General features: G+C 36.9%; 3 protein-coding genes across 3 annotated transcripts; all 3 read right to left on the bottom strand.

Moving 5' to 3' along the window:
• Positions 1–3,845: 3,845 nt before the first annotated feature.
• On the bottom strand, positions 3,846–5,489 carry LOC114723617 (myb-related protein 308). The gene is made up of 2 exons (XM_028909819.1): positions 5,033–5,489; positions 3,846–4,722 (listed from the first exon to the last, which is right to left on the bottom strand). Exons 1-2 carry the CDS (start codon positions 5,293–5,295, stop codon positions 4,284–4,286), a joined length of 702 nt encoding a protein of 233 aa, XP_028765652.1. The 5' UTR covers positions 5,296–5,489; the 3' UTR covers positions 3,846–4,283.
• Positions 5,490–8,685: 3,196 nt separating this feature from the next.
• On the bottom strand, positions 8,686–12,970 carry LOC114723632 (L-ascorbate peroxidase 3). The gene is made up of 9 exons (XM_028909833.1): positions 12,728–12,970; positions 12,337–12,461; positions 11,987–12,036; positions 10,773–10,838; positions 10,633–10,681; positions 10,391–10,473; positions 10,188–10,267; positions 9,987–10,089; positions 8,686–9,242 (listed from the first exon to the last, which is right to left on the bottom strand). Exons 1-9 carry the CDS (start codon positions 12,838–12,840, stop codon positions 9,054–9,056), a joined length of 858 nt encoding a protein of 285 aa, XP_028765666.1. The 5' UTR covers positions 12,841–12,970; the 3' UTR covers positions 8,686–9,053.
• A 2,960-nt stretch (positions 12,971–15,930) lies between these two features.
• Positions 15,931–21,612, bottom strand: LOC114723635 (synaptotagmin-1-like). Its single transcript, XM_028909838.1, has 13 exons — positions 21,551–21,612; positions 21,213–21,453; positions 20,559–20,657; positions 20,405–20,455; positions 20,182–20,305; positions 19,672–19,790; positions 19,424–19,525; positions 18,743–18,817; positions 18,175–18,251; positions 17,823–18,069; positions 17,387–17,737; positions 16,776–16,904; positions 15,931–16,321 (listed from the first exon to the last, which is right to left on the bottom strand). The coding sequence occupies exons 2-13, from the start codon at positions 21,321–21,323 to the stop codon at positions 16,193–16,195; spliced, it is 1,614 nt and encodes a 537-aa protein (XP_028765671.1). The 5' UTR covers positions 21,324–21,453; positions 21,551–21,612; the 3' UTR covers positions 15,931–16,192.
• Between the last annotated feature and the right edge of the window lie 1,073 nt (positions 21,613–22,685).

The raw sequence follows: 22,685 nt of genomic DNA, 5'->3' as shown, positions 1-22,685 counted from the left end.
ATCAAAACAAATCCAAATAATTCAACCTTTTCCTTTTCAGTGTCATCATCAAATTCAAGACGAGGGAGTTGGTATGTCTCTTGCCTTTTAGTTAATTATATTGTGGGATACAATGGCCCAGCACCACGTGACGCCACATTCACTACAAGTCCCGCTCCTCAATTTGGCTGAATGATAATATTTGGAAGCTTGCTTAGATTTTCCAAGTCTTGGACTTTTTCTAAACGGATGTTGGGCAAAATTTCGGCAGCTTCTCCGGCCTCCTCGCTTTACTCATAATGCGGTGCAGGTTATCGCACACAGACAACCCAAGTCCTTCGCTGGTGGCTTGAAATACCCAGCAGTGAAAATTACTCAACTTTCTCATCATTTGAAGCTCAATCAAAATCAACCCTCAATAGAACAGACCAGGTATATTTAATCCGAGATCAATCGGATCTCCGTTGAGAGGAAAGTTCTCTCTGTAGGTGCCGAGGGAAAGACTCAAGTAGCTACTGCTTAATTACCACTTTTTTTTTTCACTCCGTCATTAATTGCTCAGATACGAAAAGAAGGTTATTACTTTAAAAGAGTGAGGCTCAGTTACGGGAAAGGCGGAATAAGGGAAGTGACGAGTTTGATTGTGAAAGGAGTACTCTACATGGTATGGGATTGCCAAATCACCCAACCAGCCACCACCTAACAATATGGGCTTACATGCTTATCGGCCACACATTATCACACACACACACACATATATATATCCGTTCCTTCTCCATCCTCATCATTTCTTCACGGACGTCTCACCAAACTACCTCAAATTTATCCTACCAGATTCATCTCTGCTATCTTGCGCTGCATGCGCATCCTCTTGCTTCTCTGGTCATCTTGTCATTGTCACTATATATTTGGTATGGTGAGACCCACTATACCGGTCCATCTCTATCAAACACAAACACACACACATGTACGTCATTATTAACAAGTTAACCAGCCAGCTGAAATTCCTACGAACAATAAAAACTGTGAAGGAAAAAGTCAAAATTCATGATCAACTATGATTGATGTTCATGGTTTAAAGGTCTCTCATCTCTTGTGCATTTAAAATCAACGAGAGAGGGTTGGGATGTTTCTTTCTTATTGGTAGAGCCTGAGGTGCAAATGTAAGCAGCTGCAACTGGCAGAGTAATGATAGATACGATTCCTACTTATATCTGATAACTGATGCCACTGTCCTATATCTCAATATAATATCCCATTCCTTAGAAACAGAAGGAAGCCAATTTTACCTGTGGTTTTTTTTTTTTTAAATTTCCATATATCGACGACTCACGAGAATGATCATATAATCGGCAAAAACTAAATTTGGCTAGTTTTACGTACCTAGAGCTTAAACCAAGGTTGGACAACCAATTAATCATGCGTATCTGAAGGATCTGTACCCATAAATAACGGACCCTAGCTCATTTAAGGTCTCACGCATGTTGCCATTCATGCATTTGGCTTAGTTACATCAGTATTATGTGGCGTACAATAATTCTAAGCAAGCAAGCGCACGCATGTGCCATCTCTTGTAGAGGCCATGGATATATCAATATGCTCTTATGATTTTTAACCTAAGACCTAATTAATTAATTTGAATAGATTAAAAGTGATAATTAAATTAGTTAATATAATATATTTCTTCTAAAACACCTGTTACATATTCTTTAATTTTCTTCCTTCTTCTTTTACTTGATTATTGTTGAGATAATATCAATAGAGTTAATTCTTACATATAGTACCAACATCAACTTCCCAATTAGGTTTTACATTAAAAACCGGACAAGTATAAACAAAAAAAAAGTCATCTTTGGTGATGTGGTTGGCATGAAGATAAATGAAACCACAAGTCAAGAAGGTGATGTTGGTGAATAAGCAAGGAGATGGAAATTAATCGCAAGGCTATTATAGAGCTTGTAACCAGTAAAGAGAGAACATGTAGCTGGCGGAAACTTCTAATGTCTCCACCTAACACCATTGAAAAAGGGAAAAAGAGTGCGGAGGAGTTTGAAAAGTGAGGCGCCTCATTATGCGTAGGAGGGGCCATAGTCTTATGAATTATCCTTCCAAATCTGAAATCTTACATCACCCTATATATGTATCCATAGAATTCATTGATTTACTTCCCCCTTGGCATATTCCTTTTCGTTTTCTTCTATATCTTCTCTGCCCTCTTCTCACGGCCAGTACTTCTGCTTCTGCATGATAAAATCTGGTTCATATCAGTTACCTTTTAAAAGTTTCTTTCTGTCAGTCGGTATGCAACGTGATTATATCGAGAAAGAATAGCTCAGCAAGCATCAATTTTACTATAAATGATTTATAAAGGCAAGGGAATACGTTTCTGATGAACATCACATTTATTCTCCAAATAGGCTGATAAATACAAGTGCCTAAAATAATTAATATGGCTAATTCATGTCTGTCAAAGATTTATATATATATTTCACCTATATTTTATTTTGTCATTAAATATTAAAATGCCCAAGTTAAATTCTTAAAGTTTTAAAATGAATGTGGTATTCCAATTTCAAATCTTGAATCCCTCAAACTCTCTTATCTTTAAATTCGACAATATGTGTATGTCTGTGTGTGTTACCATATATCTGAGCGAATCATTTCTCTCTTTATTTCTTCCATATAGTTACATATGTATGATAAAATATATTATATGTTGTACTATTTATAAGTTATAAACAATGCATATCATTTGAAATTTAATGCACGCTATATCTACTCGGAGCATCCATTTCGCTGTACCAGAACTTTTGCATCTCCAGACGCTCAAGCAATATCTATCATGAAGAAGATGAGCTTCCTGTCAATCTGGAAGCTTTGCATCAACGGCACCATAAGGCGACTTTGGAGAAACTGACGATTGAGAGAAGAAAACGATGGATTATACCAATTTTTAATTGGTGGGTTTCATATAATCGAGGTCGACAAACTCACCTCCCCTCCTCTTTCCTTTTCCTTGACTCTCAACACACTACACACCGCCTCATGCACATGACTTGTGGCTCAATGCATCAATTTTTTTTAATTATCTCAACTTAATTATTCTGCTTAATTATAATCAGCTCTCCTGGGTTTTAGGACGTCAACTTTTGTGATCTTTTATAGGTTTAGTGGACCCACATCGGAAGACTTTGTATATTTCTTTACTTAATTCAAATTAGTGGCCAAAGTTTATTATCGGCAGTCATGCATATAATTTTGGAAATCAAGAACCCACTTTACGTTGAGAAATCGATCCAAGCTCTAAGTTATTAGTTTATGTATATATCCCAGTAGATTAAAATAATAAATATGTTGTTATCATTTGCGTAGGTATTCGATTAGTACTTTTTTATATAGCACCTGTGGTTAGAGTGATATCTTGTGTGTGTAATAGTAGTAGTAGATAAAGAACGGTATCTTCGTCCGAACGCAAAGTTCACATAGTACTACATATTTATAGGTAAAAAAAAACACGGTTGTTTAAGGATGATACAATACCATAATTTACAAATTCCTACTAACAAACAAATTATAAAATTATAACAGCAATGCAAGCGGATTATGGTACCAGAAATCTAGGTTATTTCTACACACACACACACACACACACAAACAACAAAGAGAAGAAAGTAATGAAGTTAGTTGGGACATAAACCTAAAAAAAATCATTTAATGGGTGGAGGTTGGTAGAATAACATGTAGGGGATTAATAAGAATTATATATGTTAGTTCATTCACGCACTTTGGCCGCTCTTGTGTGTTTGTAAATTGTTATTAAGATGGAAGAAGCTGTCTCCCCCTTATCCATTCCCTTTGCATGAATATCCATTGATATCCTTCTCTCCTTTTTTATTTCTTTTCTTTACATAAAAACATTAACCTCACAGGTCTCTACAAGTATGCTGACACCATCATCAATTACAGCAAAACAAATGGTCGCCCCACCCTCTTCTTGTCCTTACTGCCCTCGCAAGAACCAATCAAAGAGATATATGCAGATTCCTCAGAAATAGTGCCAATATATATGTGTGTGTATATAGCGGAGAACTTGCCGGTCTCCATACATTGGTAACTAATCCCAAAAAAAAAAAGAACACCAATGAATAAATATCAAGATGATTTTTTTGTTAAAAAAACTAATTGTTTAGATATATTAGAGGATCAAAATGTCTTGATACTATATATATCCTATATGCATCCGTAATTAACAAATTATACAATCCGAGAAAGAAGAGGATTTTAAAATGGTGGGTACACACAAATCATTCTCTGAGTGCTCTCCAATCTATTTGGGTTACGCCGCTCCTGCAATCCAAAACACTGCTTTTCAATCCCAAGAAATCATAACCATCGCCAGCCGTGCCGCTTCCATTACTGCTCTTAAGCGGTGGCTGATCTGGTTGCGGCTGATGATGGTGGTGGTGGGGAAGGCTGATGGTTAGCTCAAGGTTCAAGTCAGGGCATACTTCTAAGACGCCGGGTCGTTTGGAATTCGCATCAGAAAACAGAATCTCCGACTCTTGCTGTTTAGCAGCAGAAGCAGATGGGGCAAGAGATTGGTTCTGAGAAGCCCCGTTGAGAGGCCTGTGAGTCGCGGGGTCAATTCCTCTGCTCAGAAGCTTCCTTCTTATATGAGTATTCCAGTAATTCTTTATCTCGTTGTCAGTTCTTCCCGGTAATCTCCCAGCTATCAGCGACCACCTACACCCACATTTTTCACATACCCGTTAATTGAAACCCCCCGGACCAATTCATGTTGATTAACTGGTCTATTGTTCTGAGAGCAATCTCAACAAGCTAGTCCATTGGCATATATCAGCCTAAAACTTCACATCTCAGTTCACATTTTAAGTGTTAATTAGCTGATCTTGTCAACAAAAAAAAAAGGAGTTTTTAGCCGGTGAACCGCCTCAGAGATTGATATACAGATTCGAAGGAAGTTCACTAAAAGAAAAGGAGAGGAGTAGTAGAGGGAGAAAGAGCTGGAAGGGATGATAATTTTGGGGCTTACTTATTGCCAAGGAGACTATGGAGCTTGATGATGAGCTCATCTTCTTGTTCAGTAAAATTGCCGCGCTTGAGGTCGGGACGGAGGTAGTTGATCCAGCGGAGACGGCAGCTCTTGCCACAACGGAGGAGGCCGGCGGCTTTGGGGAGAGAGCGCCAGCAGCCCTCGCCGTGAGCTCGAATATAAGCAACGAGACGATCGTCTTCTTCCTTGGTCCATGCTCCTTTGTTAGTGTGAGCTTTCTCGCAGCAAGGAGACCTTCCCATGTTGGATTCTGCAATGTAATATGTGCAATGTGCAACGCAAAGGCCGGCCCTTGAAGGGGGGAAGCCTTATATATAGGCTTTTGACGCAGAGAAAGGAGGGGAGATATGGTAGGAAAGAGAGGTATTGAGGGAGTGGCCGATACACAATATGAAAACAATATATCAGCATCAATTGTTCAATAAGCTTATAAGAGCATTAATTATGGGTAACCTTTAGGTAGGTGTAAAGTATGCTGTATTTTAAGTATGGGCAAGCCTAGACAAAGACCCCGCCCCCTTAACCTCCTTTTTCTTATCCCATAAATTATTAAAACAAAAAATTTCTCTTTCCCCCCCAAATCTGATCCACCCAATAATTCCAAGATTTATCCTTTTTTCCCCCCCTTGATATGCCGCCCGGGGCTATTTCTATTCATGAATCGTCTTGTAATATAACTCAACAGAATGACACATGGAAACAGAAGTCATGTCCAACTTCTCAAGTAGCTGTTTCATATTTTGTCCTTAACAATAATCAACGCATAGTTTTGATATGATTAGCCTAATGATGAATTCTAGGATTGGTAATCGGAGTGGTTAGGACAGGAATGATTATGGAGTACCTACCACCAAAAAAAAAAAAAAAGGATCAGGTTCCATGTGGGGTCTGGATCCTCTTAGTATGGAAAATCAAATTTTAAAAAAAAATAAATGACTTAGAGATGCGGTAATGATATTAAAATTAGTTATTTCAGTAAGTTAGTTGTGGTGGACATCCCTGAGAGAAATGTGAGAGTGAGTTGGGCTATTCATGTGCCTAAGTACAGAGATGGCAATGGTAGTTGCGGTTCTTTATTCTATTGCTTCATTGTCGTGCGAGGGACAGGCGGAAGAGTTTCTAGAAGCACTCGAAACTGGGTTAAAGGGAAGTATACAGCTAAAGGCTTCGGAGTTTACTCATATTAATCTTTTAATATATGATCATATATAAATACTACCTCCTGTCCTAATTATAAGAACCAATTGACTAATTTGAGGAGATTAAAAAAGTAAGTTGAGTTAGTTATTTATCCTAAATAGGTGTTGTTTTTCCTAAAATATTCTTACTAATCAAGTGTATGACTAGAACTATCATTATTAGAAGGGCTACTTTGAAAAAATATATATAAATATGAGAGACAAAGTGGATTGAGGTTTTATATTTAGGACCAAAATAAAAATCAAACAGGGTCTTATATTAGGGAGGAGGCAGTAATAATTTTCCCAAAGAATTTAATCACCTAATATTACATATGATAAAAAAAAATCTATGAACAGATAGCCAAACCTTTGTGGCGTAGATTTATTTTGAGGATTTTCTTTCGACCTGAATAAACATTTTGAACACGTTCTTATTGTTCAACTAATTTGTGAACAAAATGATTTTCTATTTAAGTCGAGAAAATTAAATGCATGCATATAATAGTTTGGTTCCCTTTCTCTCTCATACCTTGGAGGTGCAAGTTTGGGGAAGGCATCGAGAGAAAGGTTGGGGTATTAGCATAGCTGCATCCACCTTATTGCCTTCTTGGCTCTGATACATACACACATATTCAAAATCTAACCTTCCCCAAGTGGATGGTAAGAGCAGAGTTAATAGGATGGTTATAAGTTGCTTTCAAACAGAAATATAGCCTATAAAACTAACAGAAATGATATTCGCCTGCCTTTTTCACTGCCCTTGACCACCCTTTCCCTAATCCTAACCCTACCCTTCTCCTTAGCTGGGCTCTCATGTCATAAGAAAATACATATGGCATGATTTAAAGCACCAACCCAGCCAAGGCCTGCTGTGAATATTTATCAGTCCTCTCTTGGGCCGTAAATATCTCTTTCTATAGGACAGCCAATTAATAAGCCATGAAATTACGTGTGCGTATAATAATTCCTAAAATTACCAACATCAAATAAATGGCGGATAAAACATATATATATATATATATATATATAAAAGCAGGAAGGCCCATCATTGAAATTAGCATCATCCGATCGGTCCCCGTCAGTAGAGTTGCCAATGCAATTACTGCCGTTGGTCAGCCTCCATTACCAAATTAAGATACAATGTACCAAATACTTCCTCTTTTTGAGTTGTTAGGTAGCAAATACTAATTATCATGTCACTTATATATATATATATATATATATAGATATATCAATTACATTCATAGATATATTATTGTCAATTAGCAACCATATATAATTTTGATCTGGTAATCTTTATATGGCAAGCCCGGCCGCTTGAAAATGTGCTATATATAAATTGGCTCAATATGCTAAGGGAAAAAATAAACATTAATTCAAGAATAATTAAAAAATCTAAATGAAAAGGAGTAATACCTAACCATGACATGTGTGCACCACGATCTTGTTCACCCAAAATTAAGTACACAACTAACGTGATAAGTTATATAAGCCAACTGAATGAATAGTTGCGATCTGCAAATGCGAAGGCTGGAGGGGAAGTATCGGCGTACGATTTGGCTCAACGGAGTGCAGAGGCATGAGCGTGTCATGTGATGAGGTGCTCGTGGGGTGGGACTTGGCAACCAAACAACCCCTACCTACTTCTCTTTCCCCTCTCCTCCTCCACCACATCACCACACCCCTTCCATTTTTTCTCAAAAAATTCGGGTCCGTAAAATCTAAAAAAAATCAGGTATCATTATTGACAGCCACCAACGGTAGATATATCTCAACCTCTTGCTACACGTTTCTATTTAGGTATACTTTTTCTTCTGAATTAGAACATGATGACGTCCACCAACCTATGGGTCACATTCTCATGAAGGCCGTTTGAATTTATTACTGATCAGAATGCATCTTAAAGGCACGCGGACTCGTTTCATTTGAATGACCAATTGTCATCAATAAGCACGTTCTCCGGCGTTCCGTGTAATTTGTACCTCCATATCAATTTATTATCTTTTATCTAAATAACACCAAGTCTTACGCCCAAGAGTGCAAACTGTAGGCTAGAGCTCTGTTTTCAAAGCCAAAATCTAAATTTGAATAACCTTCATCCATCTTAGTCCAGCCCCTCCATCTGCCTTCACAATTTTCAGCACACGCCAGCACCTGAGGCCTAATCGTTATTCTGGTGCATCCTCCCTGACTGCTTGGTTGCACGTGCTGTAATATTTTGACTCTAGAATCCTACCCTAGGAACAGGAGGGTTCTCTCAACGCTGCTAATGCGACTTTAAGATATTAATATGACTAATATGACTTCTTAATAATCAATCTAAAGAAAAAATAACGTTAAGGGAACTTAACTGACTTCACAAAAGGGGTTCGGCTCTTCATAATATTATCCACAAAAATGTGTTCCTGATTGATTTACCCTACAGGGGAGGTCATGCTTGAGCTGCGGGCGCAAGGAATCAAGGATCCGCACTTATGTCCTTATAATGACAATTCATAAAAATGCATATGGTGGTCATCAATAATTTCCCTTACACAGTATGATTTTCACACTACGCAAGAAATTTCTTTGCAATGTCCATCTGGGGGCATCCCATAAAGAAGTTTTTTTGTACTGATTAACTCTCACCAGCTACTAACGTGAATACAATCTTCTGAAGACTACGTTCTTTTTTTGTCTATTTATACACTCGGAATGGCTGTTATTCTAGTTGGCAATGAGAACAAGTACGCAGCAATAGAAGTACATGAACGAACCCAATAATGCCCGTAGCATGGGTCACATGTACTTCGAATCCAACACAGACCGACAAAGCTAATCTACTTCGCCCTCTTGCGAACTTCATACAAGTATCCGAGGATCACCACAGCAGCAGTGACAGCAACTCCAACAGCGCTTTGTGCCAGTATTATGCCATCCTTGATTTTTGCCTTTGAACTTGCCACGAACCCTAGCTCTGAAAGCTTCTTATGCGATTCAGCATAGTCTCTGAAAAATGCATCCTCGTCCTGCCAGAGAAATAGAGCCTATATATGAAAACGCGTACAAATTACCAAAGAAAAAAAAAAGAACCTAGTTATGCACTCTCTCAGAACTGACTTTTGCTACAAAATCCCCATCCACGTTCCAGGTTAGTTAGTCAAATAGGCAACATTTTGTGCTAATTGCCTCGGTTTATCCAGATCTGTATGGAAGATTAACTCTATAACAGAAGAGGACAGGAAAACCAGAAGAGGAAAACAAGACCAAGAAGGCACGGCCTGAAGGAGGCAAAGGTAAAAAGATTTACTTGAACCTCAACGGTTAACGCCTAATGAGAAAGAGTACGCCCAAAAAACACATCCAAAGGGGGGCAAAAAAACACAAAACTAAAAGTCCTAATGGGAAAGATAATGGAGAGGAACTAACAGAAGTGGTCGCATATCAACTAGGAAAATTAATCTAGTAGTGCTGCCACTCGATTTGCGCGCAAGAGAATAGTGTTTCATCTTCTACGACGTCAAAATGGCACAGATGGCAAAGAATCCATACTATCAATAGTATAACGCTTATCAGAAAAGAAAAAGAATTCCTATTAATAAACTCATAACGGACGCAACTGCATCAGACCTAAAGACTAATCTATGGAAAGTCATCAGCCTGAGCCAATATGTTGAAAATAAGTAGAATTTTAAGAGTGCTATTTTAAAAAACACAAATTGCTTGCCCACGGCATCAGAAGTATTGCAAGAAGAAATTTAAATAATGGTTACCCTTGCATAAAGCTCAACATAACGACGAAACTCAGGATCCTCTAATAATGCCTTGTCTGTTGGAAGTTTGAGCAGCCCCTCAGAATCTCCTTTTAACATTTCCCTGATACCAACAAGGATGTTTAATTGAGATACTTTTCATGCTCTGCAAATGTCCATATAGAGGTCAAATGTGAACTTTGCAAGCAACTCAAATCTTACACAAAGTATGAGTTATCAAACTTCAGAGGTTCCTCTGTCCAAGGACCATCAAACCCAGATCTCTCAGGATGCGCCCTTCCCTATTAGTACCAGAGCAAACGAACTTAGAATGTCTGGTCATAACCATAGAATTTTTTTTTTTTTTTGGTGCCAACAACAATAGAAAGCCAAACAAGGATATAATAATAAAAAACGTAATTTACCAGAGTGTGCCCCCCAGACAATGCAACAATATCCTTGTCAGATAGGCCCATTCGATAAAAGATATCACGGAGATGAGGCACACCTACCAACAGCATTTACATGTTTATATTCAATCACATAGCATACAAACACATCAAATTAGGTAACGACCTATAAATCAAATATCAAACAAAACACCTTTTTTTAGCTTTAGGAAGAAAACACAGGGAAAGGATGAGAACACACAGATTGTTGAACTCACCTTGGTTAGCATCAGGAAGACGTCCTTCTCTAGGGCATATATTTGAATCCTTCAACAGAGATAGACAATCACATGCATTAACAAGAAGCACGTGATACCATTATTTATCAGGAAGTAAAATTTTAAATAAATAGACATACCCTTCTCCCAGGAACAAAGTCAATAGTGGGACCTCCAGTAACCTCAACTGCAACAACACCAGCAAGCTGGGAGCACAAGGAGCAAGAAATAACAACTGTGTTCCTTCATATTGACATAACTCATATGGCACTTGCACAATTATTTACTTATGAATGCAAATCTTGCTTTGCAAAAGGCACAGAATCTATGCAATTAACAAGTAATAACCCTCCCTGCCAAGCTGCTCATAAACTGAAGGGCGAGGTGGGCCCAGCAGTCTACGTTGGGCCAGGCCAAAAAGGTTGAGGACTTTTTTGGCTTGCCCCAGCTCAATGAATATAATTATAAGTAAATTATAAATAATCGAGGTGGTAATCTGGTCAAGGCCCCTGTCAATATCATTTAGACACGAGAGAAGAGGTGGGGGGATGTAAAATGTGTATTTTTGAAGTTAAAAGCAGCAGTACTCCTCCCAAAAAAAAAAACAAAACAAACAAACAAACAAAAAAGAAGTACCAAGAAAAAGTTTCAATTCAACTATCAATCTTCATGGAAGTGTGTTTGACCATTTAGTCCAAGGTAGTATACCAACCCCTGGGTGAAGAAACTTATTTTATCCCTATGCTTTTGTTCTTCATCTTTCTGCCCAGGGGATAACTGGGTGCCAGGTGAATGAAATCAAGAAAAATTAATTGGACACCCTAGACAAAGACAGAATAGCCATTATCAAATTAATTTGATGAGGCAAAAACGGCTTTTGAGTTTTCAAACTTAATAAGAGAGGAAGGGATGCATGAAACCCGTACACCATAGGCTTGCCCCTCGTAAAAACCTGACAGAATAAGGACACCTCGCATCACTTCAGCTATTTCATCATATATCACATTAAATCTGCATATTCAAACCGAGCCGTGTACCTAATAATACTTAATGATCAAGCTGGAAAATACAGACATGAAAATGGATTGATTAATTGCATCTAAACACCAAGCAAGACCAGGCACAGCATTGATACAAGTTGAGATTTGGGAATCACAGACGTTGAACAGAAAGGAGCAATCATGGGACCTAAGATCAACAAGAGAAAGATTTGATAATCCTAGTAAAATCATATACGGATCAACTAAATGGAAAGTCCATTCAACACTTCAAATAAAAAATAAGTTCATTCTTCAGGCATACGAATAAATTATTTAAGGCAGCATAGATTTTCCCTAATGAAAATAATGATCACCTGGTATAGGTCTGCATATGTTATCTTTGGACGCTTTACCTTCACTTCCTCTGACATCGGACAATGAGACAACTAATTAGAAAATTGAGGTTTAGGGAAAATCGCAAGATGTAGCATGCTGGAATAGATCCTATAAATTTAGAATTGGATTCGTAAATGTATAACTACAGTTCTATGTAAATCTACCAGTCATACTCGCAGTTATTTTCTTAGACAGGTGTGTCACACATAAACCGGAAATATTAGCTCCATAAACCGGAAAGAGTGCCGACAGTCAAAGATTATAACCAGAAAGGTCCATATGCGACTGCCAGTGTTTCTAACCTGTCGCGTATGAAGGTAAAACTTACCACAGAAGTCAATAGCCTTCTTGAGGCCACTGTTGGAGCCATGTGAATACTCTTCCTCGTTCCTTATGGAGCCATTAGGCCCACCCGTCTTCGTCTTGGCATCATAAGTTCCTGCATCGTGCCAACTACACAAGCACACAGATTAAGTAAACAGAAAGATCGGAAGATCATATGACAATAAAGAGGATAAAGTCCATGTTTAAGAACTGCTGGAAAAGCCATAAAAGTGCAATCGAGAATTGAATAATCCACAGCAGTTCCGTTGATCACAGATGAAGCTCAGGTGATTGTTAAATCCGAATAAACCGTTCAGGTTAATCAGCGTATAAAAATTTTTAGGAAGAATAAAAAAGGACAGGACACAGAGAGAGAGAGAGAGAAAGAGTTATACGCCAAGCGAAGCATGATAGGAGCGCAGTTCCTGCTGGCGATGAGGGCGCGAAGATCACGGCGAGCCTTGTCGATCTCTTTGAGATATTCAGTGTCGACCACCGGAAACGCCATTGGGAAGTCTGAAGCCTCAACTGTGTTGTTGCTGGAAGATGGAAATGAGCAGAAACCGTTGAAGAAGAGGGGAGTGTGGATTTTAATTGGCAGAACAGAAGCAAACAAAATGGCTATGAGCAAAGAAAGACCAGTAGTAGGCGTTGCGATGAAAGGATAGGAATAGGATAACCCGAGGGTCGCGCTCTCATGCGGCCTTCCTCTTCTGCGTCCTCGTGAGATCTCTTACGTGTCAAAAACCTGAGAGACATATTTTTCATTTGCTCCGTATTTTTATTATTTTTAGCAAGCCCCCCTCGGCAAAATCCGAGCATTTCTTTCACACTTGAGCGAGTCCTCGTGTGAATCTGACTTTTGATCCAATTCAACTCATTCAATATGTGAATTGAATTCCGCTAATTCATCAACTCTATGCTCGCATCCATTTATAAAATTAGTTATTGCTTAATTAAATAAGAAGGAGTATTTTCTTTCGTACCTAAATATAACTCATTTTTAAACATAAAATTATATTAGAAAATAAGTGATATTCAGGACCGGAGGATTCGTAAATACTTTTAGTTGATATACGTTTTTGTATGTAGTGAAACCACGTAAAATTAGCACACTATTATATTGAATTTCGAAGGAAAAAATATATAAGCAAGCAATTTATATTTGTAACACATTTCATATGTATTATGTGTTGATGAGTTCAACTATCCTTAATATTGTATGCAAACTAAATCACCAATGCTCACTTCTGATAACGATTCATTCCAAACAATTATTATAAAAAGACAAATATGTATCACGAATTATTTTATTTTTATTAATGAAAATGAATAAAATACATATTTTAATTTATTAGTATTGTATTTGTGTATTAATAATAACCATTCATTCACACTACATATAGGCACACGTGTGTTGTTTGAGAGTGGATATAAAGAGTATATATCATCTTCCTGAATTTTTTTTTTTTTTAGTCCGTGGGGCTCCTGCATTAATGCTGAAAAGAATATTGTAAATTAGAGTGATAAATCATCAATTACACTCTTACGTACATGGTTACTAGACATCCACCGACAAAGAGGCAATGTTACAGTACTTGCACCCTTTTTAAAAAATGGAGGGTATGGAACTATGGGTTGATTTGAATAAATATGGGATTTACCATTGGCCCACTTTGCTTGCTCCATTTTCGTTGGGTAATTCTATGAGGCGCAATTCAACCCATCCAGGCAGTTCTACTGCTCTAATCTTCCTTGGTGATCATCTTTTTCCCAAAAAAAAAAAAAAAGATTCTCACACCCCCCCCCAAGCCTCTCATGAATTTCATAATCATTAAGAATTTGTTCGATTCATGAGTCAATGAATTAATTTTCATTTTACTAATTTCTCATAAATTCATTGGTTTTGCACTTTTTCTTTCGGCAGAAGAATTTATGATAGGATCCTCTTCTTCTTCTTTTTTTTGGTAACATGATAGGATCCTCTTTTTCATCTCAGATAAATGAGCAAAATGATGTTCCATAATTTTAATGACAAAATAAACTCTTAAATTTACTCCATGAAGAAATCAAACCTCTACCCCTTTCTAGCCTAACATATATGAGAAAGTACATATAAAAACAATATTTACTCAAATTATATGCTTTCATCAGGGTAGAAATTTGAGAAATTAATCATATTCTATTTTTTTATCCTATTATGTGCATTGTTCTCTCCGCAACATCTCTAAAAATATTTTGCTCCAGAATATATCAAGGGTATGATAAAAACATAAAATTAAACAATATCAAAATATAAAATTTGATATTAACATTAATAAAACAAAAATATTTAACAAGCTAACTGTAGGGATTATTTCTCAACCCTTACACAATGTTTAACCAAAACATGCGAATTTAATTAAGAAAAAATTACAATAAGATCCCACTCAAAAGAATTAAATATAAAAAAGTTTATTAAAATCATCAAATTAATCTAAGGCCCCAAGAAACCTTATTACAAGAGATTCTATTTGTTTAATTATTAAAATGCCTTTTTTTTTTAATATGCACTGACAACTAAAAATAGAATCATTAACAACTTAAAACACAACGATTAACAACTATCATGACAAGTATTAATAACATATTTTTGCAATATATCACAAAAATATAGTACATAAATTGCTAATACCTACCATGATACTTCCTCTAGCTCAAAATACAAACTAAACTTTGTTAGAAGGACTTAATTTTTTTTATAAGATAATATTTATTTTTGTCAAAGTATTTAATAAATTTTTTTCTAATTTTATCCTCATATATTCTTTTTTTTTACTCATTTATTACATCTTTTACTTATTCTCCTCATTAATAAGGATATATTTGAAAAAATAAATATATACCTTACATATTATTATTTTAAGTTAATTTTAATTAATTTTTTGATAAACATAAATAGATAGAATCTAATCTATATTTTGAACTAGAGAAAGTAATTAATCGTTGTCTTAAATTGTTAATAACTGTTCTTTCAATTATCAATCCATATTTTAAAAAAATAAAAACAGGTTGCCAAGTAAACAAGTAAAATCTCTTATAATAAAATCCCCTCACGCACATTAATTTGGTGATTTTAAAAAACTTTTTTTTTTAATTGTCTTGTGTTGGAGCTCATTAAACAAGGATAAAACATATATGATACACGGGGCTAGATTTCCTCCATTGATCTCAATCTTTCTCGGCATGAAAGTGAGGCTTTGGAGGGGTAAAAATAAGCAAAACAAAACAAGAACACACAACAGGCTTCGTTCAAAGAAACATCCCCATGCTCTTTTTTATTTTTAAGAAGGAACTACTAAACTTAAAAAATGTTCGAGTAAAAACCAAACTATAATTTTAAAAATATTTTTATAATAAGTTTATCTTGTTTTTGTAGAAAAATACTTTTTAAAATCACTTTTAATGGTTGTCAAACACCACTAAGACAAATCAAATCACTGTCATTATCCAAGACACTACAGACCAAGCCAAGCTAAAGCTGCAAAGTGGAAGGTCATCATAAGTCATACAAAATGATAATAATGAAATACTAAAGCGACAAGACAAACATGCAGGCAGGTCCACAACTCAAAATTTATAAGCAATCCAAGTCACACAAGTGCCTCTTGCTTTCAAACCAGCATTTTTATTTATATAGGCATGTACATGATAAGCAAACAAACCAATCTACCGGACGAAAAGAATTCAATAACGCTCCTCAGTTCCTTTCATCTCCCCAATAAACACGAGAAATAGTTTGAAAAATAATAATAACAACAATAATAAAAAAAGGTGGGGAAGGGAGAAGTGTAGAGCTATAGAGAATGTTATCAGCCGCCTCACGCAGTTCTCCACTGCAACTCTATCTGGATGCGACCATTTTTTGAATCTATAAGATGGTACTTTTCATTGATCCTCTTGTTCGACACAACATCCGCAAGACTTATGTCGACATAACCCAGATATTCCTAATGCCGAAAGGAAGAGAGAAACATCAATCAAAAGTCAGCCACATCAAGCGCCACAAAAGGGAGGGAAAACAAAATGATGGCGTAGTCTTCAAGCAAAGCTCTACTATCTGTCTATAATTGTTATAGTTCGCATCAATGCAAAATCAAAGTAACACGATTCTCAGAATTCATGGAGTCCATTTCATAGGCATTAGGAACATAAAATCATTTCTAGCATGATCATAAAATATTATAAACATTCGGGGTTTTAGATGCTAAACGCTAGTGCAGATTCGCCAGACAAGTTTATCAGTTGTTTCAACCACTCAAGGGCTTCCTTGTCAAAACCACTTAGAATTAGATGATCACAACCAAAATCTGAATGAGTCGTCTTGTTTTACACTTCATAATCATACCAATAGTAATCAACAATTAATTTCCATTGATAAAGAGTAAGGTACAGATTGCATACCTTTGGATGCAGTATGTGGCGTGCTGAGGTGCTGACAACCTCTACATGTAATCTGTCATTAGAGGGAGGCTCCTCCAACGTAAATGTGAACTCTTCTTCCCATCTAGGATCTCTGTTCTTTTTCACATGCTGTAATAGTAACCAAGTAACAGAAATCGGGATCAAACAACGTTCGTCTTAACGTGAACTCTTAATCTCATCTAAGCTCATCCAACATCCAACATTCGTTTTAAAAGTCCAGCACAAATATTACTAATGGTAGCGAATTACTAGATCAATAAACGAGCTTCTGAGATCTGCATCCACAATGGATCCCACTATTTATTTCTAACTATACTTTTGGGCATATTAAATTCTGTTCTAGTTTCAAACAATCACTTGCATAATTGCAATCAACAAGAAACAAATTTTCATGAAATTCATATTTGATTTTTTAGTTATTTTAGCAAAATGAAGTTGAAGAAAGAATTGCTCGCAAATTCATTTGATCACACCAACCACGTCAATACCTGTCTTAAGCAACCTAACAGAAGCCAATAATATAAGATTCAAAATACGGTTAAGCTAGAACATGTTGATTCTTAAGCCTCAAGTATTCTGGGATACCATACCTTCGTCTTTTTCTCCTCCCCTCTAAAAAGAATCCGTACATGTGGATTAGTGTGGTGCTTTCCTTCAACATCTTGGGCTTCGTGGACCACAACTACGAGCAGGCCTCCACTAGCAGGCGTACCTTCAGGAGCCTTTTCAACAGTTTGTGTCTCGTCAAAACCCTTAGACATCTCCTCTTCCTTAAAAGGTTTATATGTCAATTCCACAACAATCTGCCCGCGTGATTTCTCGTTTTGGACATCATTGGCATCCATGTTTTTTAGAAGGTTAAGGGTAAATTCTTTAGGCTCGTCAGGAGTAAGTTCTTTTAATGGAATTACATTCATGCCCATCTTGTCATGCTTCCCAACCTAAGTAAAAGGTGCCAATGCAACACACGACTCAGATGCATAACAAGCAACAGTAGAATGAAAACTTACTGCCAAACATATATACCTGCTCCCAGTCATAGACATAAACCTCTAAAGCCTGGGACTCAGGATCTTTAACCACCAAATTAAAATCCTCATTCCACTCAGGATTCAAGTTCTTATGCTTCACAGTGGTCTTTTTTGAAGGCAGTTTATCCTCAGTAAGCTTTAGTTTCACATATGGGTCGGATGCACCAAGAAGGTCTTTCTTCTTTAGCTTAATAGCTCTCAGCACCCTTGCATTGAGAATTCCAACAGGCTTCTTCAAGGCTCTAATATTCCCAACAAAAAATTCGAGTAAAAAATTAGGGTCTATGAAGAATAATAATAGTAAGCGTTTAGGAAAAACATCCTCAGAAAAAAATGCAGAAACATACTTTGATGGATCTATAATTGGAACTTCCAGAGCTTTGGGCCACAGATACATGTTTGCAACCTGGTCTTTAATAAGCTCCTGCACAACAACACTCATTAAATTGTTTGAAAGCCATTGATCATTCAATACAAACCATGCAACCCGCCTTCCCTACATTACATTTCTTTTTATTCATAATCCTTCAACATAGACTCCTAAAATATCAACTCTTAATTTAGCTATCAGGCTTCTAGTCACATGCACATAGAACTCCCACTTGAATGCAGAAAGCGGCCTTGAAATAGCTTTCTCACCCATATACAATCAGAGGACATGCATAATCAATGGTTTACACCAAGGGGATGCATGTTTTACAATAACATACCCTTGGACCAATATTTAATCTATTTGTACCAAGAGTTAGGAAAATTATTTAGCTACCACACTGCCAGACTGCCTGGGAGCAAAATAAGTTAGGTGTGTGAAATTAGCATATCACGTACTAAGAAAGGAAAAAAGAGACAAAACCCCCGAGTTGCAGGATTTTTTTTTTTTTTTTGGGGTGGGGGGGGGGGGTTTTAAACATGCACCTGAACCAATCGATAGACACCAGGAATAGACATGAGATCAGCACCTACAAGCTTTAACCCGAAGTCAACATGCGGCTGCAACATAAAAGGCAACAATAAGGTTGAGAAGGTAAGTACCAATCATAAAAATCATGATGTCACAAGCAATCTGCAACCTGAATGGAAAGAGTAGTCCTTCAGAGTCGTTAGTAAATAACAATAAAAAAGTTGTTACTTTCTAATCAAGTTTAGCTGTTTGCCAGGATTACCAATGTCCCTTAACACGTAATCCTTATAATCCAGTGCAATCACTCTCTTAATGCTTTCAGGATACTGTGGAGACGCGACAATGTGCATATAAACACAACATAGGTAGACAAAAACATGCACTTCATCCACTGATTAGAAAGGCATTGCATTGTCTATAACCAAATTTGAATGACAAGCCCAGCCTAAACCCTCTTTGACACAAAGAAATGACTTTCTCATCATCCAGTAGGCGGTTACAAACTTCAAAAGCATTGGTGTCGACTAACAGTCGCTTCTATCAGTGCTGAAATCTTCATTTAAACATGATTATACTAGATTAGAGTCATAATTACAAGCAATCAAAATACTCTACTTCCTGTGCTTTAAGTACCTAAAAAGCTTTATAAATATTCAAGTGGGGAAGCAAAGTAAGAGGAGGAAACCATCAAAAACCTTTTCCATGAGAGACACATATATGCTGGCAAAGCAAGGAAAGCTTGGAACCAAAGGCTTCAAAGTGATACGAGGCAAAGCAAAAACTTGCAAATCAACCACCTGAAACAACATAGAATCCTCTGCATTAAGAAGAGGCAATCATACCTGTGTTCCGCCCTCTCTCTCTCTCTCTCTCTCTCTCTCTCTCTCTCTCACACACACCACACACACACACAAAATCACCCACAGATCTGCAATAGCATTACCTGGGCGGTCGCTTTTAACCCAAATGCCTTGACACCAACAGTGATATTGGGATTTCCAGCCCATTTTACAGAAGGCTCCATAATTAACTCCTTTTCATCAGTCACATAAACTTTCATTCCTGTCAAGAATAAGATATGGCATTAAAATATTTCATCGTGCACCACAACTAATTTGTCAAGACATTGAAAAAGTACCATCAGGACTACACTGGATCTTAATTTCTAGTCTTAGCATTATGAAAATTTTTTTTGGTTGCGAGAGGAGAGGACTATTTATTTAATACCAACTTAGCCCATAAATCAAGACTTAAGGCCTTAAAAATGAAGTGGCAAATGAGCCATCAATGAAGAACCAACCTTACCAAGTAACGGTTAATTTATTGCCATTATCATTCCCAAAATCAATAACATAGAAAAATACGAGCTAGAAAAGCCCTGGAATCGGCAATGTGCTGTTCAAACATCAAGTAGTTACTTATCCAAGAATGTATCGTGTTCATATCTACTAACCTTGAAAAGTTGGCGGCAAGGACCCTAGTGTAAGAGTTTCAAACTCAACAGACTCTATTTTATATTTGGGAATCTGCTCGGCAATTATGGGTTTTGCAATGTTCTTTGCAGTCTTGCAAATTGCCTAATAAAAACGAGGGGGAAAAGAAGAAGCAGATAAACAATTAACAAAGAGAACATAAAAACCTGATTATTCGATCAGACATTTGAAAAGAACTTATACCTTGTCAAGGTAGGGCCACATATATTCAAGGAACTTGTTCAACCAGTCAAGCTATAGAAAAGCACAAACAAATGAAAGTGCAGTTGTGAAAACGAAACATTAAAATGCATAATCCATAAGATAGAGAGGCATATCAAACTCCACAATTAAATACCCGATCAAAGTCTGGGTTTTTAATCCAAAGCGGAATCTCCGGAAACATACGTTGCAAAGTTTCTGAGTCTTGCTCCACCAGAGGACGGATCTTAGGATCCTGTCCAAGACAGCAGGATATCAGTGACGCTAAGATAACATGACGCAGAACTGGTGAACTTCCCAAATAGCAAAATGACACTTTGGGTGCTCTAAGTTTTTGATTTAGTCATTATGATGAAACTCCAGTCCAGTCTAGTCCTGTCTAACTTATGTTCGAATGCAGAAAAACCAGCCATTTGATTATCTAAGCAATAAAACCAGTGTTAAAAGCAAAAAAGCAGAGCATTCTCATGCGCGACCTTTTAGAACGAAATAATAAAATGCCCGGCCTATGTCCATTCTTCCTCCGATCACTCACATGAACAAAGAAACCCATCTAGCACGGCCTAGTTGCATAATTTAACCTAAAAAGTTTGACGCGAGAGCACAAGGTGATAGCATCTTAGTTGCTCCTCTCGCTTTCTCCGAACCAAACAGAATCAGAAAAACAAGTATGACTTCCCGCCGAAGAAATGAAGGTCGACGATGATATACCAAGATAAAGCATTAAGAATCTTAGATGTACTTTTCACACTTAGTTCACCGAAAAAAAAAAAAAAAAGAATCGATGTACCTTGACATCGGTGGGTTGAAAATAGATGAAGAGAAAATAGCCACCAACAAGACCAAGAGAAATCCCGACTCCAAATCCACAGAAGCCCAGCACAGTGCTGATGAAACCCATCTGAAATCGGCTTCCGGCAGGTCACCCGCCCAGAATGAAGTCACCCAGGGCACCAATTTTCTCCTCCTTACTAATCTAGTAAATGCATCCGACGCTAAACGTTATTTCCCAAGTGGCTGAGTCCATCACTCTATCCACAAAACGGATGGACAATGATAAATAGAATTTAAAGCAGAAAAAAAAAAATAGTAAAAGGGTTGAAAGTTCATAAAATGAGAGTAAGTTACTTTGAAAACGGGGTGGGGCAGTCGGCAAATGAATGAAGAAAGATGAAAAGAGCCGTCGAAGAGGCGTAGTTATTGTGAACTGTGACGGTGACGGGCGAAGAAGGCAAAGCCTCATTACGTAATTTTGATTCTGACGTTACAAGATAAAAATGGGGAATTAATTTACAGACAACGCATTTGGTGCGGCTCACCCAAAGGAAAGAATCGGATGCGGCGTGCCAAATCTCCACGTGGCGCGAGCAATGTCGGCAAAGACACAGCCCGATCCTGCGGGTCAAGTTCTGGGACGGGACAGCGGCCACTCTTCTCGCGGATTTCTAACCCCCCCCCCCAACGGAATATGGAGCGTCAAATTCAGTATCTCAGATCCTGAGACGGCAGATATGTCCAGATCCGTAAGTACATAAATCACTTCTCAATAAAGTCTTCAGATTTTCCCCCCTCTCCTAGGATGCCGTAATTCTCTATTTTTCCTTCTTTTTTTTTTTTTAACCGTAGTATCTGCTTAGATTTAAAAAAAAAAAAAGAAATTTCCAAATTCAAAGTTCAAACGCGCACAGAATAAAAATACGTGACTTGTTCAGAATACGCTGGCTGCAAATAGAAAAGCTGAGATTAACAGATAGTTCATCTTCTAACTTTTTGTTTTTTCATAGCATACAATCAAAACACATTTTAAATGATTTTGTATTCTTTATTTTCTAAAATAAAAATAAAAAAAGGAAATAGAAGGAACAGAAGGAATTTATTAAACTTTATATGTTTTCAGTATCACACTACTTTCAGTTTTAATTATAAGACTTTATTTATAAATTATAAATAAGATTTTATAATTAAGACTAAAAGTAATAATTTTTTTACTAGCCCTTTTGTGTTTAAACTTTAAACTCGTTTGTCGAGACTGAGCGCGGTCAAATAGACAAACATAATTCATCAAACATTCTGTCCATACTCCATAGCAAACGAGTTTTATTTTGCTGCAACATGATTGAAGAAATGAAAAAATGTATAAACAAATGTACTCAATTATGATTTACAGTATATAATTTAAATATATGATAAGAGTTTTATCTTGACTTATGTAAAATATGTTTATGAGTACTTATAATCATAATTTCAAATGAGCTAAAAATCA

The sequence above is a fragment of the Neltuma alba genome, unplaced genomic scaffold (genome assembly GCF_004799145.2).
Source record: "Neltuma alba isolate B1F8T4 unplaced genomic scaffold, ASM479914v2 tig00012148_pilon, whole genome shotgun sequence".
NCBI classification, from domain to species: Eukaryota; Viridiplantae; Streptophyta; class Magnoliopsida; order Fabales; family Fabaceae; genus Neltuma; species Neltuma alba.
Note: the sequence above shows the minus strand (reverse complement) of the source record. Positions and strands in the feature narration are given on the sequence as shown.